At 34.3% G+C, this 13,062-nt stretch overlaps 1 protein-coding gene, 1 long non-coding RNA gene and 1 pseudogene across 2 annotated transcripts; 2 read left to right on the top strand and 1 right to left on the bottom strand.

Annotated features, from left to right (window-relative positions):
- Positions 1-480: 480 nt before the first annotated feature.
- LOC119083549 lies at positions 481-1,958 on the bottom strand (annotated as a pseudogene).
- Positions 1,959-4,814: 2,856 nt separating this feature from the next.
- Positions 4,815-5,378, top strand: LOC119083551. Its single transcript, XR_005088888.1, has 3 exons — positions 4,815-5,002; positions 5,076-5,243; positions 5,330-5,378. It is a non-coding gene; the product is annotated as an uncharacterized LOC119083551 (long non-coding RNA).
- Positions 5,379-5,559: 181 nt separating this feature from the next.
- On the top strand, positions 5,560-6,092 carry LOC119083550 (serine dehydratase-like). The gene is made up of 3 exons (XM_037193268.1): positions 5,560-5,617; positions 5,675-5,899; positions 5,963-6,092. The coding sequence occupies exons 1-3, from the start codon at positions 5,581-5,583 to the stop codon at positions 6,082-6,084; spliced, it is 384 nt and encodes a 127-aa protein (XP_037049163.1). The 5' UTR covers positions 5,560-5,580; the 3' UTR covers positions 6,085-6,092.
- The last annotated feature ends 6,970 nt before the right edge of the window (positions 6,093-13,062 follow it).

The following is a 13,062-nucleotide window of genomic DNA, read 5'->3' as shown; positions in this document are numbered from 1 at the left end:
TGTAAATTTTATGATAAACGTCGGCTTTTGTGGGCCCTTCGAGAAAAAAATTGGGCCTTCGGAAAGTTGTGCACCCCAGTGAAAAATCCTTATAAAAGCACTGCTTCTACGGACCAATAACTATCCTAACCTGCAAAATAAGTCCACTGGAAAATGCGCCCGACTTCGATAGGTTCACAAAAGAGTCCTCGGAGGCTTCCAGTTTTCTAAAGATTAAGATAGGCATATTGAATCCGGAATCATCACAACATCATGTTTAATCTCTGGAACGACTCAATTATCAATAATTCATAATGTCGTACGAACGCTACGTGAGTCGTTCGTATACGATATATGAATTATTGATAATTGAGTCGTTCCAGAGATTTAACATGATGTTGTGATGATTCCGGATATACTCTTCTTCGAGCAGATATGGTAAACAGATATGGTAATGGTAAACAGTCAGCCAATTGAAAACAAGCGGTCACTTTATATCGATCACAATAACTATATCAAACATTTATTTCTCAACTTTTTTAACAAATTCCACAAAATCTTTATACAATACACTAGGTAGTTCAAGGGCAGCAAAATGACCCCCATCTTTGTAGTAATTACTTTGGATCAAATTTGTGAATTTGTCCTGCAAAACCCAATCTATTTCATGAGCAAGATCATTCTTAAATCGAGCACACGCAGTCGTACATTGGTTTGAATGCGATCTAATTTATGTTCTTGTTGTTTCAATGAGAATGCTTCAGAATACAATCGACACGACGTCGTAATGGATGCACTCAAGTAATATATCATGATGTTGTCCAAATACGCATCGAATAGATCCTTTCGCAGATCCAGGCCGCCATGAGCTGATGAACGATGTTGAGGGAAAGTCCAAGTTGCAAACTTTTCCAGAATGTAAGCCGCCAAACCAACAGGATTGTTGGAGAGAGCCATTCCTAGAACATGCAAATTTTAATCGTCTAAAATCTCAGAGACATATCAATTCTTACCAATAGTGTCAGGTTTGGTTGCTTGAATATGCATGTATCCAGACTCCAGAATGATATTTGAAAACTTCTCTCCGTATGGGTAGTGGAAGTCTTCATACTCTTTCTCCACAAAGAATGACGGAAATGTGGCTGCAATTGTCGTTTTCAACATGCCAGCTGCCGAACTGAGTATAAAGCACATATTGCTGTGATATCCGATAACATTCTGTGGAAATAAGGTTGAGATGGAAGATCCTAACGCTGAGCCCCAATCACCGCCTTGAATGTAAAATTTGTCGTATCCCAAACGAATCATAAGATTCCGCAAAACTACCGACATTTCAAACACGCCGAAGCCAGTCTTTGAAGAACCTTGTGAAAATCCATAACCAGGTAGACTAGGAACGATTATGTCGAATTCAACATTCAAATCGGAGCGTTGGCTCTTGAGCAATCCGATGAAATCATAAAATTCTCTGACTGATCCGGGCCAACCATGAAGCAGCAGCAACAAGACTTTCTTATTGGCAGCATTTTTGTTCGGCTTGACGTGGATGTAGTGAATCTTCAATCCTTGTATCTGCGTAGTGTATTGCTCAAACGAATTTAGGAATGGTTCCCTCTCAGACTTCCATCGAGGTAGATAGTTACTTTGCAGTAGTCTAAAAATTCAGAAAATCTTTTCGAATTGACGCCATAGTCGAAACCAACTCCTTCCAGTGGCGGTGGCAGTACAGCGTTTTTAATTCGATCGCTTATTTCATTTATAACTTTATCTGGATAGTCGATTTTGAATGGCTTGATGGATTTATCTTCTTTGTATGACTCCTTTTTGCCAGGACCCCAGTACGCATTAGCATCGAATTTTGGAATGGGTAACGGTGATGATATACTTTTGTATTTCATGTATCCTACGCCGACGGCTATGGCAAAAACCACCAGGGTAATTTGAGTGCACAACTTCATTTTAACCTGAAAGAAAATAAAATTATTTGTTTCTGTGAATATGAATAAAGACCCAAGTAAAAATTATTCTAGATTTTGCAGTTAGACGTCTCGGTAGGAGTGCTATTTGAGCAGATAAATGTACCTCAAACCTATTTACTTCGCAAAATTTGATCTAAGAATTGGGTAACTGTTGAACACAAAAGATAGATTTTTCATTTAATTCGATCCCGAGCTACTGTTCTAAAATTAGATCGTCCACAAATTAACTTTCTGTTTGCCAGCTGAGAAATTAAATTGACTTAATTTTAAAATTACGTAATAAGCATTCGAATTCAATCATTGCTCCGATTTTCTATTAGGGTTATGGTACCAGTTACGGGCATACTTTATTTCTGTTCCGAGCCCTTGTTTTGTCTCTCTCACATACATAGTTGTACTATTCGCTTTTGTCTTTAAGGAGCTACATAACTAGAGAGGGCTCTAAACAGATGCCGTTACCCTATATATAACAATACACCGACCGGCAAAGTATAACTTATTCAAAATGAGTTTTTTTTTATCGAACAAAAGAGCACAGAACTGAGCATTAGTCAATTGAATAGTAGTTTATAAAGAAGAGCCAAAGATTTAGTTTTATTTGCGATGACTGTGGAGTCGAAACGTGCAAACGTTAGTTACATCGTCGTTCATGATATCGTTTCGTTAAGATAATAATCTTCTTATCGTTCATATATGTGATGGACTACCTAAAATCTTTTTAGTCAGATAATTCCCATGTTACTAAGGATCAACTGAAATTATTTTCGACAAGTATATACCTTTACGGTTCATTTTTATCGGCCAACAAATGCCACATTGAATAAAAGTGATAAAGATTTAATGTTGCAAATGGTATAATCGTCGTAATTTTTCATTTTTTTTTATTCTAGTCACAATGACTTGAAGAATTTAACTGTTATGAAATCATGTACATACTTTCGATAAAGGTTGCACCACAACGATAGGAATATGGTACATACATAATATGACAACAAAAACAGCATTATCACCACTGTAATTGAATAATAATCTTGGGGAACAGAATTATTGTTATTTACATATACTAGAAGTTGATGCAACATATAATAATACAGCCATAGAATTCAACCATTCGCCATGGTGTTACCATCAACTGTACACGATATACATAATATTTAACATATGCCACTAACCAAAACTTTGTTATAAAGCATAAATTGAAAAAGGTTTACTGATATATATATCTGGAAACTACAACGTAATGCTGTGGTCAACTCTTTTGACATTTTGGTATAATTAATTCTAACAGTTCGGTGTATAACCAAAACTTTATAATTTGAATAAAATGTTCGTTACCACTTCAATTATTTATGCCACAAACTTTCTTAATTAATTTTTTTTTAAATAAAATTCAGTAACTCATCCATTTTGTCCAAAGTAAATATTTACCTTAAATCGCCGAGTTGTTTTCCGTTGAGAGACTTCTGTACGACTAGATTAGATTAATTGCTGAGCGACCTTCATACCGGTCTTGCAATTTTTATATTTCTATAACTTTTTTTATCGGAAATTTGACTGTATATATTTGTGTTTTACTGTGTATCTCTCGCAATCTCGCTATGTATGCGTTGTTATGAAAATAAAAATAGTTTGAGGTATTCTACGTTGGATGAGATGCGAAAATTAGAATAACTACTTGAAACCAGAAACAGATGAAATATAAGTATCAAAAAACAATTATTTGGTTGAAATATTACAAAAACCCTTAAATGGTGAAGTTGACGCAAGTCATTTGTGTTTTACTTACTGATGCGCATTTTGAGTCCGGTTTCAAAAATTTCACCGAAGAAAATTTTCGTGTAATTACATACCTCACTTTCGGCTCGGATATACAAACTCTACATTTGTCAAAAAAAAAACACTTTCCGAACCGCGTTGCTTAAAATACAGTCGTTAGTTGGTCCCACATGTAATGAACTATTTTCCGCAAATTCAATGTCTACTATTCCTCCAAAAATCATTATGGTGAAACTCGGTGGTTGTTTCGGGCCGAAAGCGTACAATTTTAGAAAATATATTTTCAGTTTGAAAATTTAAAAATTCCGTTTAGATTGCACCGAAAATACTTTATTTGACGGCTATACAGTCAGAGGCAGTTAAATTTCAATATGAATTTGCTTCAGATGTTGTTTTGTTGATCCACGCTCGCAACTAGTTTATACCTATTTATACGGTTGAAGCTGCTCCACGCACGAGCGTGGTTGTGGTAAAACCGTACAAAGACGTATAAACAGTTTTGATTGTGTGGATTCAGCTGAAAACCACCTGAAGCAGAATCATGCTAAAATTTCACTGCCTCTAACTGTAGTCTCTTTTGAATCGAGACTTGATAATAACTTGTCAAAGACGGCCGAAACTATCGTCATAAAATATAGTATTTTCGGTGCAGATTAAACGGAATTTTAAATTTACAAACTAAAATCCATTTTCAATTAGTATCCAAAAATGTGTTTGACAACCCAACCGTGTCGCCGTGTTTTGGATCCTAATGACTAGATCATGTATCTACATCATTATTACAGAAATGCGGATGGCATCGTTGTTCATTGGGAGGTTATTACGTATTATTAACACATTCTCTACTGGTGGAGAACATCGTATATGTCATGGTTCTATTTCTGTGCAATCTCAAATAACTTCATAATATAATATCGCTGCGATATAAATATATCTTTCGTACAATATCACCGCTCTATTGTGTGATAAGCATGGTATATTTGGAGCTTATCAATATTTTTAAATACTATTGAGATTTCACCACTCGCATCAGTTGACTTTGGAAGTACAAGCAAAGCGAACAGAGTAAAAAATTTATTCCAAATTTTGTTCACGAAAATCTATTTAACATTCACATTATGCAAAACCAAGTGCTGAGTATCGAAAGTCCATTACAGGCATAGTATACCATTATCGAATGTATTTCGCATGATGTGTTCCTCAAATTGGAAAACGTGCAGCCGACAAACTCCTTTAAAATAAGAGGAATGACGCGGATGTGCTCCAAGGTGAGATAAGTATTTTAGGTAATTCAATGTGACGAATTGTTTTCTAAAGCAAATGTCTAAAATTATCGTGAAGAGGAGAGATGCCGGATACAAAAAATTTATATCATTTTCGGGCGGCAACGCTGGTATTTCGCTGGCATACGTGGCCTCACAAATGAATATTCCCTGTCATATTATTGTACCTTCGTTTGTCTCTGAAAGAATTACGAATAGAATGAAGTCATTGGGAGCCGTTGTTGAAGTAAGTTCAACGCCAAATTTTAAAGAAACTATAAAACGGTAGACTTTGTATTCACTCATCGCTTTCAACTAAATTCAAATACATAGACAGCACCGGATAGCAGACAAGCACAACTTGAAGCAATTAGATTGGGCCGATTCGAGTCCCGAATATTCTTTAATTCATCCGTATGACGATGAAGACCTGTGGTAAGTCTTTGATATAGGGAAAGATTTTTGTTTATCAAAAACTATCGTAAATGTATTAGGGATGGGTATTCGACAATAATTGACGAGATCAAAAAACAGCTCAATGGTAAAATTCCATCTTGCTACTCCTTTCGGTAGGAGGTGGAGGAATGCTACTCGGCTTCATGACTGGATTAAAGAGACATGGTAAATGAAAGAAAATATGAGAATTGGGCGAAATTTAGTAATTAAAATCTGATCAAGGATGGGAAGATATTCCAATCATAGCTGTCGAAACTTTCGGAGCTCACTGTCTGAATAAATCAATAATAGCTGGGAAAAGCGTTGACAATGTGATGACAAGCATAGCAAAGACACTTGGCGCTCCATCTGTAGCACCTAAAGTATTGGAAAATCTACCCAATTTTCGTGTAATATCCGAAGTTCAACCAGACTCGGCAGCAATTGAGGCGTGCTTAAAGTTTTCAGGTAAAGATTTTAAGTGTTATCGAAAATACATTCAATAATTCGGTAATATAACCCTCAATACAGATGATCATGCATTTTGCGTAGAGCCATCTTGTGGGGTTACTCTCTCTGTTATCTATGAAGGACTTCTGCCTGGAATAATGGAGAGAAACGGATTTGAACTGCTTCCAGATAGACCAGTGTAGTATTAGTTTGTGGTGGGCAGGATGCGAGTGTAAAAATTTTGAAAGAATATGCAGAGAAATTAAACGTTCCAATTCAGTAACTGCTACAGTCATTTTCTTTGTTATTTACGACAACGTTGACTTGTTATTTTGGGAGTTAGCGTTACCCTAACTTACCAGTTTTTTTTACTGTTTTTACGACGAGGATTTGATTTAGTGAGAAAGTTCGTGATACGGAGACAAGAGAAATTCCCTTTGTTGTTATACATTTTGCTATTATCCGGCGCCCTATGTTTTCTATTTATGCGATGAAAATATGTCGTTGAAAAAGTAACTCTAATTTTGCATAATTATTTCTGTGATAAGAAATGAAATTTAAATCTGCTTTAGGATTTAGATAGAATAGAAACTCGCGTAAATGAATTATAGCGAGCGAACTCTTCTTTGGAATAATGTAACTTTCATAAAAAAATAAAAAAATTCACTTCTCGTACTTGACGCAAACTTTTCTTTATTTTCCCGTTATATCTGTGAAAAAAGGGCTGGTGAAAAATTCTCACTTTTAACCAGAAATTAAGCGAACGAAAAAAAAATTAAATTTTTTATCTAAATTAGTAATCTTTGCGTTGGTTTGGTTGCCGTTATATCTCTGGAAAATAAACACTTTTGGGAATTCATCTAGAACGGAAAGGATTTTCAACGCTTTAAACCATAATTCGTTATCTTTGTATTAAAATATTTTTTTTTATTTAATTAAATTCTTTATTCAGAATTTTTGATGAAACTTTCATCGCATCAGTGTTGTTGTGTTATGCGAATTATTTGAAGGGCTATAATATCTAGATTAACCCTCAAAATTTAACGTTGAGTTGAATTATTCGCATGATGGCATCATGAAGTGAAACAAATTCAATCTTCATACTTTAGCTAATAATTTCACATTATAATTTCAAACGTCTACGGCTACACCGTCTACATAGTATATGATGTGTGAAACGAAGCGATACATTTTTTATATAAAGGGAGTTTTAATCAGAATGAAAAACTTGTGTTTACTTAATGTTTAATAATTTTTTTTCCAAGTACCTGTACCTAACTGCCATTCAAAATATAATTTCTGGTGCTTTCGAGGATTTTTCCAATCGAGTTCGCAAATCGTTGAGAAAATTTGAGAACAACACAACTTTTTTTACTTTTACCACTTTTCTTCTATTAATCTTGCTAAAATTAATTCCATAAATGTTTGTGTATTTTTCGAAAATTTTGACTCAATCTTTCCATTTTTTGTGGTACTAGCTTTCACACAATTGTATAATCTATGTCCGTTAGGCATACACAATGCTATACCAATTATAAAATGAAAAAAGGATATGTATAGATTTGTCAAATATTCATCATAGTCTTTATCAACTCTTGTCAGAGTAAGGTTTTCGGAGAGTTTTACTTTTGCACAAATATTAAGATAAAGTGACCACAAAATGGTTAAATTTGATTTCTTAAAAATATGCTCAATTTTTGTTTAGCCTTTAAGGCAAATCTGTTCGAGTTAAGTCTAAGTTTAGGCGCTTTCATTAAATTTAAGTGTTTATATACATTGCTGATTCAATCCACTGCTTTAAGAGCAATCTTCACATGGCAAATTTGTAGCCTACATTTGGACACAAAAATGTTACATTTTTGACGATAACATTGCCCTCGCATCCTTTTTGGAAAAAGTAAAAACATCGTTTGGTGCTGAAATGTGTTGGCTTTGAATAAAAAATAGAAAGATGTGTAACCTAGGTCCATAGAAAACTCAAAATTTGTGGTCAATTTTTCCAACTTAGGTTGGCAGCATCACAAAATTTCTATTTTTTATTCAAAGCTAACACAATTTCAGAACCAAACGATGTTTTTACTTTTTCCAAAAAGGATGCGAGGGCAATGTTATCGTGTAATCCAAATGTAGGCTACAAATTTGCCATGTGAAGATTGCTCTTAAAATGCAAAGATTTGTCTCTGTTTCTTAAGGCAGTTCATACTCGCATACATTTTTGCGATATATGCGACCATGAACTGGCCTAAAGAGTTTAGACATTTCAAAAATAAAAAAGCTTGCCAATGTAGCAACGCAAAAGTTTCCTTCTTCTCTCTCGTTTATCCACTTTCGTAGCTAGAGTAAGTCAGAGTTCCTACGGTGGGGTTGAACAGAACTTAAATAGAGTCGCGACAGCCACCTCCGATTTTTTCATGTTCTTATTGAGACACGAGTACTATAAGGAACCACATTAAGTTCGTGATCCATCCAGCCGTTTCGGAGAACCAGCCCTCATAGGCGTCAGGACTGACGAATCAATTTGAATACAGATTGTTATCGAAACGGATAGAGGGGACTAATTCTAAGCTAATTCGTGTTGAAATGGCTTCCCTAGACAACCTGACCATGTAGCTATAGCCAGCTAACGACATTTTTAAATCGTGATTTGTCCAAGATGAAGAGAGTTTGAAACTCTTTGAATGGTGATGCAAATTTTTATTTTCACCATTCGCCGCGGAACTTGGACTCCTCTGTAATACACAGTAAACAAAAAAAAAGCCTGATCCGCCTGCAGTCTAAGCTTTACAACGATATCAAAATTGCTTTACCAGCCTCACAACAAGTATCGTTACGACATTTAGTGGAATTGTTATCCATTCTTTCATAAATAAGTGGATTAAGTTACTTGAAGCAATTCTTACATTAATTACGTGTGCCAACCACCATAATTTCAGATAAATGCATCACTTATTGTTGGTGATATGCCACATAAACTATATTGGTCACCCTAGTGCAGACCATTTTTTCATGATTTCTGGCGTGAAAACATAATTACAATTGGCAAATTGACTCTTTAAGGAAACTTTTATTGATTACACATTTTTGTAGAATTTTTTTCAGAAAGTTCACAACATTTCTGCAAAGGGCAGGGTTTAGCATGTAAAAAGTGCCCCAAAGGAACTAAAGCTTATAATACATCATTCGAAAGGTCTTGGCCTAGAACTACTTTTAGTGGAGTATGAAACTTCAAAATGGAGTTTATAGTGAAGTTATTCACGAAAATGTGAATTTCGTTTTTCATTTATTTCTCTCTAGTGCAGTGTGTTGACGAAAAATCTGGAAAAAATGTCTGTATGGAAGGTAACATCTATACATCTCTAGAAGAGTGTAGGTTCGATGTTTCATCAAAGTAATATCCTCTTTGGTGGAATAAACAACCATTATTAACTGTCGGCTGCCCGAGCCGGTTTTTAAATTCTCTTTCGGTACCAGAAGTCTGCTCTTACATCCGAAGACATCATCTAAATTGATTAATTATCTTTGCATTTGTTAATTAATATGACTGTTGTTAAACTTGTCAGACTAAAACAACATTGACTGCCGTTATTCGAAATTCGTAACATCGTTGTAGGTTGTTTTTTTTCCTGGATCGACTACAGCATCTGATTCAGCCGTACAACATACCATAACTCATTTATTTTGTGTGCAAGAAAAACTTTCTTTGATACTTCGAACAATTAATAACACAACCAGTATAAAACTTTAGCCACTAAAAGACTCGGATTGCAGTGACTTCTGAATCATATTAAACGTTTTATACCGTCCTACTCTTAGCTCTGTTATTGTGCCAATGAAATGTACTTAACAAAAACATAAGCTTCACAGGTTCATCAGATGTAATAAATTGTCTGCAATTGTTTTCGATGTAATCTATTTTCTTATAAATGGTGAATCGGTAACATCAGTTCCTCTTTCATTTAATCTGAAACTATCACAATTATCAACAACCGCATTTGTATGTTATATTCTTTTTAACTGTCAGCAACTATGATATATGGACTCGGCTGTTATGTTGGATTGCAATGCGAAAATACTCATATAATAACATTTTTGTGTATAGATTATCAGCGATGATATATGTTTGAAATTGCTATGAGTTATAAATTATTTTCGAATTGAAATAAAAGATTTTAAATCATATTCTCAAATTGATTTACAATCAAGCAAATATTGCAGAAAATATTATTTTCTTAGAACGGGAGAGAGAACGATTGTAGTGTACAACACAACAATCCTCTATCATTAATGAAAAAAACGACAATTTCAAATTATTATAATTACACACCGTTTAATATAGCCTCCATCCGTATCTTTCCTCTGCAATCAGTTTTCTGTTTATTTTATATGAAATGTGTCTCGTTCAACTGCTACCGATTTTTATTTAATTACACAATTTTTCTGACAAGTTTCTGATAATTGCATTATTATCGTTATTTTTGTCCGCCCGACATTAAAGTCGGTCTAGGGACATCATAAACATGTCCGTCCAATCGATAATATTTTTTGCAGTCACTCTTTTTCTGATATGAATCAATTGATTGATCATCAAACTAGAAATTCCAAACATTTATGTCATTTTAAGGTATGATTGTAATTGGCGCTTTTTTAAATAGTTTCAAATAACACGCAACCATTACATTCCCTAAATATTTTGAACCATATTCGACCCGGTAAAACTAATTTTTTTCTCTGTAAACATTTCCGTTTTGGTGTTATTTTACTTTGCCTTTACGTCTCAGTGATTCGATCTTTATTCAGTCTAATTGGAAGCATCCTACACACTATTCGAATAAGAAGAAAAGCTGCTTCCATTTCGTAAATGATGTTCTACTGAAAGAAGAAAACGAATACTAATTAAGTAATGCATTGCCTACGACCTATGTGCACGGGTTGTAGTTGTGATTTTAACAGCAATTACGTAAAATGGTTATAAGTAAACGGATTTACAGATTTTCTCAGGGCTTTGCGGAATTCGAGAAATTTTATCCAGTTATATCCTTTAAATACGCATAGTCTGCCATTACAATAGATTATCATGTTTTGCTTGTGTTGTTGTGTATACGATTTAAGATGGAAAAATATTATGCCGGGCATCACTCACAGTGTTACATATTGAACTACATATTGAGTAGTTCATTTTCGGGCGCCGAAATTAAGTTGTAGCTCGACTGTTGGACTTTATTTCCAATTTATAGTTTAGGTTGGTGAAAGCTCTTGGCTGAAACCAATAACAAAAATTGAAAACTTGAGAAACCTCTTCCTTTACTATTTTAACACTCTCATCAGGGATGAATAATAGAACTAACGCTTTTACACCGACCATTATTTATGTTCCATTTTTCGCTTTGGTCTAAGAATTCAGAAGCTCTTACTCTGCTTTGAAATGAATTATTATGAAATTACGTAATAGAAAATATGGGCAAACTAGTGTTTGAAAGTTTCTGGCATTTGATTTCTGAAAATATGGAATTTCTGGGTGAAAACATTGAATCGATCAAAACTGTATATTTCACTCGAATTAATTGCTTTTAATCGAAATTGATTTATGGTTCGGTAAAATTGATACATCAATGATTAGCTGACATATTCATTTCCATATCGTCAGTGGCTGTATGTTGATTGCAAAAATAAAGAAAATTATTTCGATATGATTTAATGGAAAAAATGAGAACTGAACCAATTTGCATAAAATATTTGTTTCACTGTTACAGACGGCAAGCGATTGACCAGATATTATTGTCGGATCGTTTTACTTCCATCGATCAAAGTATTTTTAATCTGTTTGATTTCAAATCTTGTACTTCAATTTGTTTAACATTCATTTTCCTAGTATAAATGGACATATTACCAGAGCTTTTCAATATTTTTGTCGTTGTTATCGGATAACAGCTCTTAACCTAGGTTAACCAGTGACATTGTCAGAATTTGGAATATTGTCCTCCTCTGGACAAATCACAAATCTTTTGACTTTGTGCCTTTGTTGGTCCTATTTCTTATTCCGAGCAAGCTGCGTAAATTGGAAATTACCGCAAATATCATCAATTAGAATCATTTCCGTGGGGTGGGGTGGTGCGCACAAATCTCATTAACATGGCTACACAGATCGTGGTTTGAGAACACATCACACAATCGTTTCGCGGAAAGTTCAGGTTACTTCTTAGCTTTATATAACTAATTAGACGATAGACGAAAATAGTTTGAGAGGTAAAAAAATCGACAAGTGAAGAGTTCGTTAATTTCGTTCGCTTAATTGCAAAATCGAGCAATTTGTTGCCGTGAAATCCACATTTCTTCGTCTTTTGAAACAGATCTTTATATTGCCGGACAGTTGAACAAAAGGCATAGAAGATAATTAAAATGCATTTCGACTTTTCACTTTTCAACATTTCAAACATAACATGAGAATAGCTTTACTACACCCCACCCACATCGTTTTCATGTTATGATCTAATACCGAATTTGAACATCATGATTCGACGATGTTTTAATCGAGATACAAGAAAAAGCAAATAGAAAAAAAACTCTTGAAATTTCAAAATTGAAATTTTTGCTCTGTCATCATGATGCATATAATTAAGCCATGTACAATCCTCAACCATCCTGTTCACATTAATGCTTAAAAAATAACGATTATAATCTTTGTCTAACACTTCAGCAGACATAGCAGACGCTGTATGCAGTGAAGACATTGTTACCTTTGCACATACCGTTTCATTACCTATCTTTACCTACCTTTTCCAAACATAAGCTATTGTGATGCTTTCAGATGCATCATAACATGACAACATACTACGTATATTATCAGTACTTTAGAGAGTGTTACATGAAATTTTGTTACATACAGCGGAAGATAAAATTGGTAGAGGAATGGGGACGACTCATTGTTTCTGAATTGAGATTTTTGATATGTATTTTCGGAGTTTGTCGGGGATAAAAAGCAAAAACATATATACTACTCTCTCGACATGTTAATGTCTGCTTTTTGGCATTTATGCTATTATAATGGTTCGAACAAAACACATTTTGGTATATTAGCTGGAGTTATTGTAATTTTGTGAGTTTATAGTGTTTTGATAAGTTGAGTCAAGACTTTACTTTATATTGTGCTAAATTTCAGATGCATTCCGTGATACGTCAAAATA

The sequence above is a fragment of the Bradysia coprophila genome, unplaced genomic scaffold, assembly GCF_014529535.1.
Source record: "Bradysia coprophila strain Holo2 unplaced genomic scaffold, BU_Bcop_v1 contig_693, whole genome shotgun sequence".
Lineage (NCBI taxonomy): Eukaryota > Metazoa > Arthropoda > Insecta > Diptera > Sciaridae > Bradysia > Bradysia coprophila.
The sequence above is the reverse complement of the archived record's forward strand: the minus strand, read 5'-3'. Positions and strand labels throughout refer to the sequence as shown.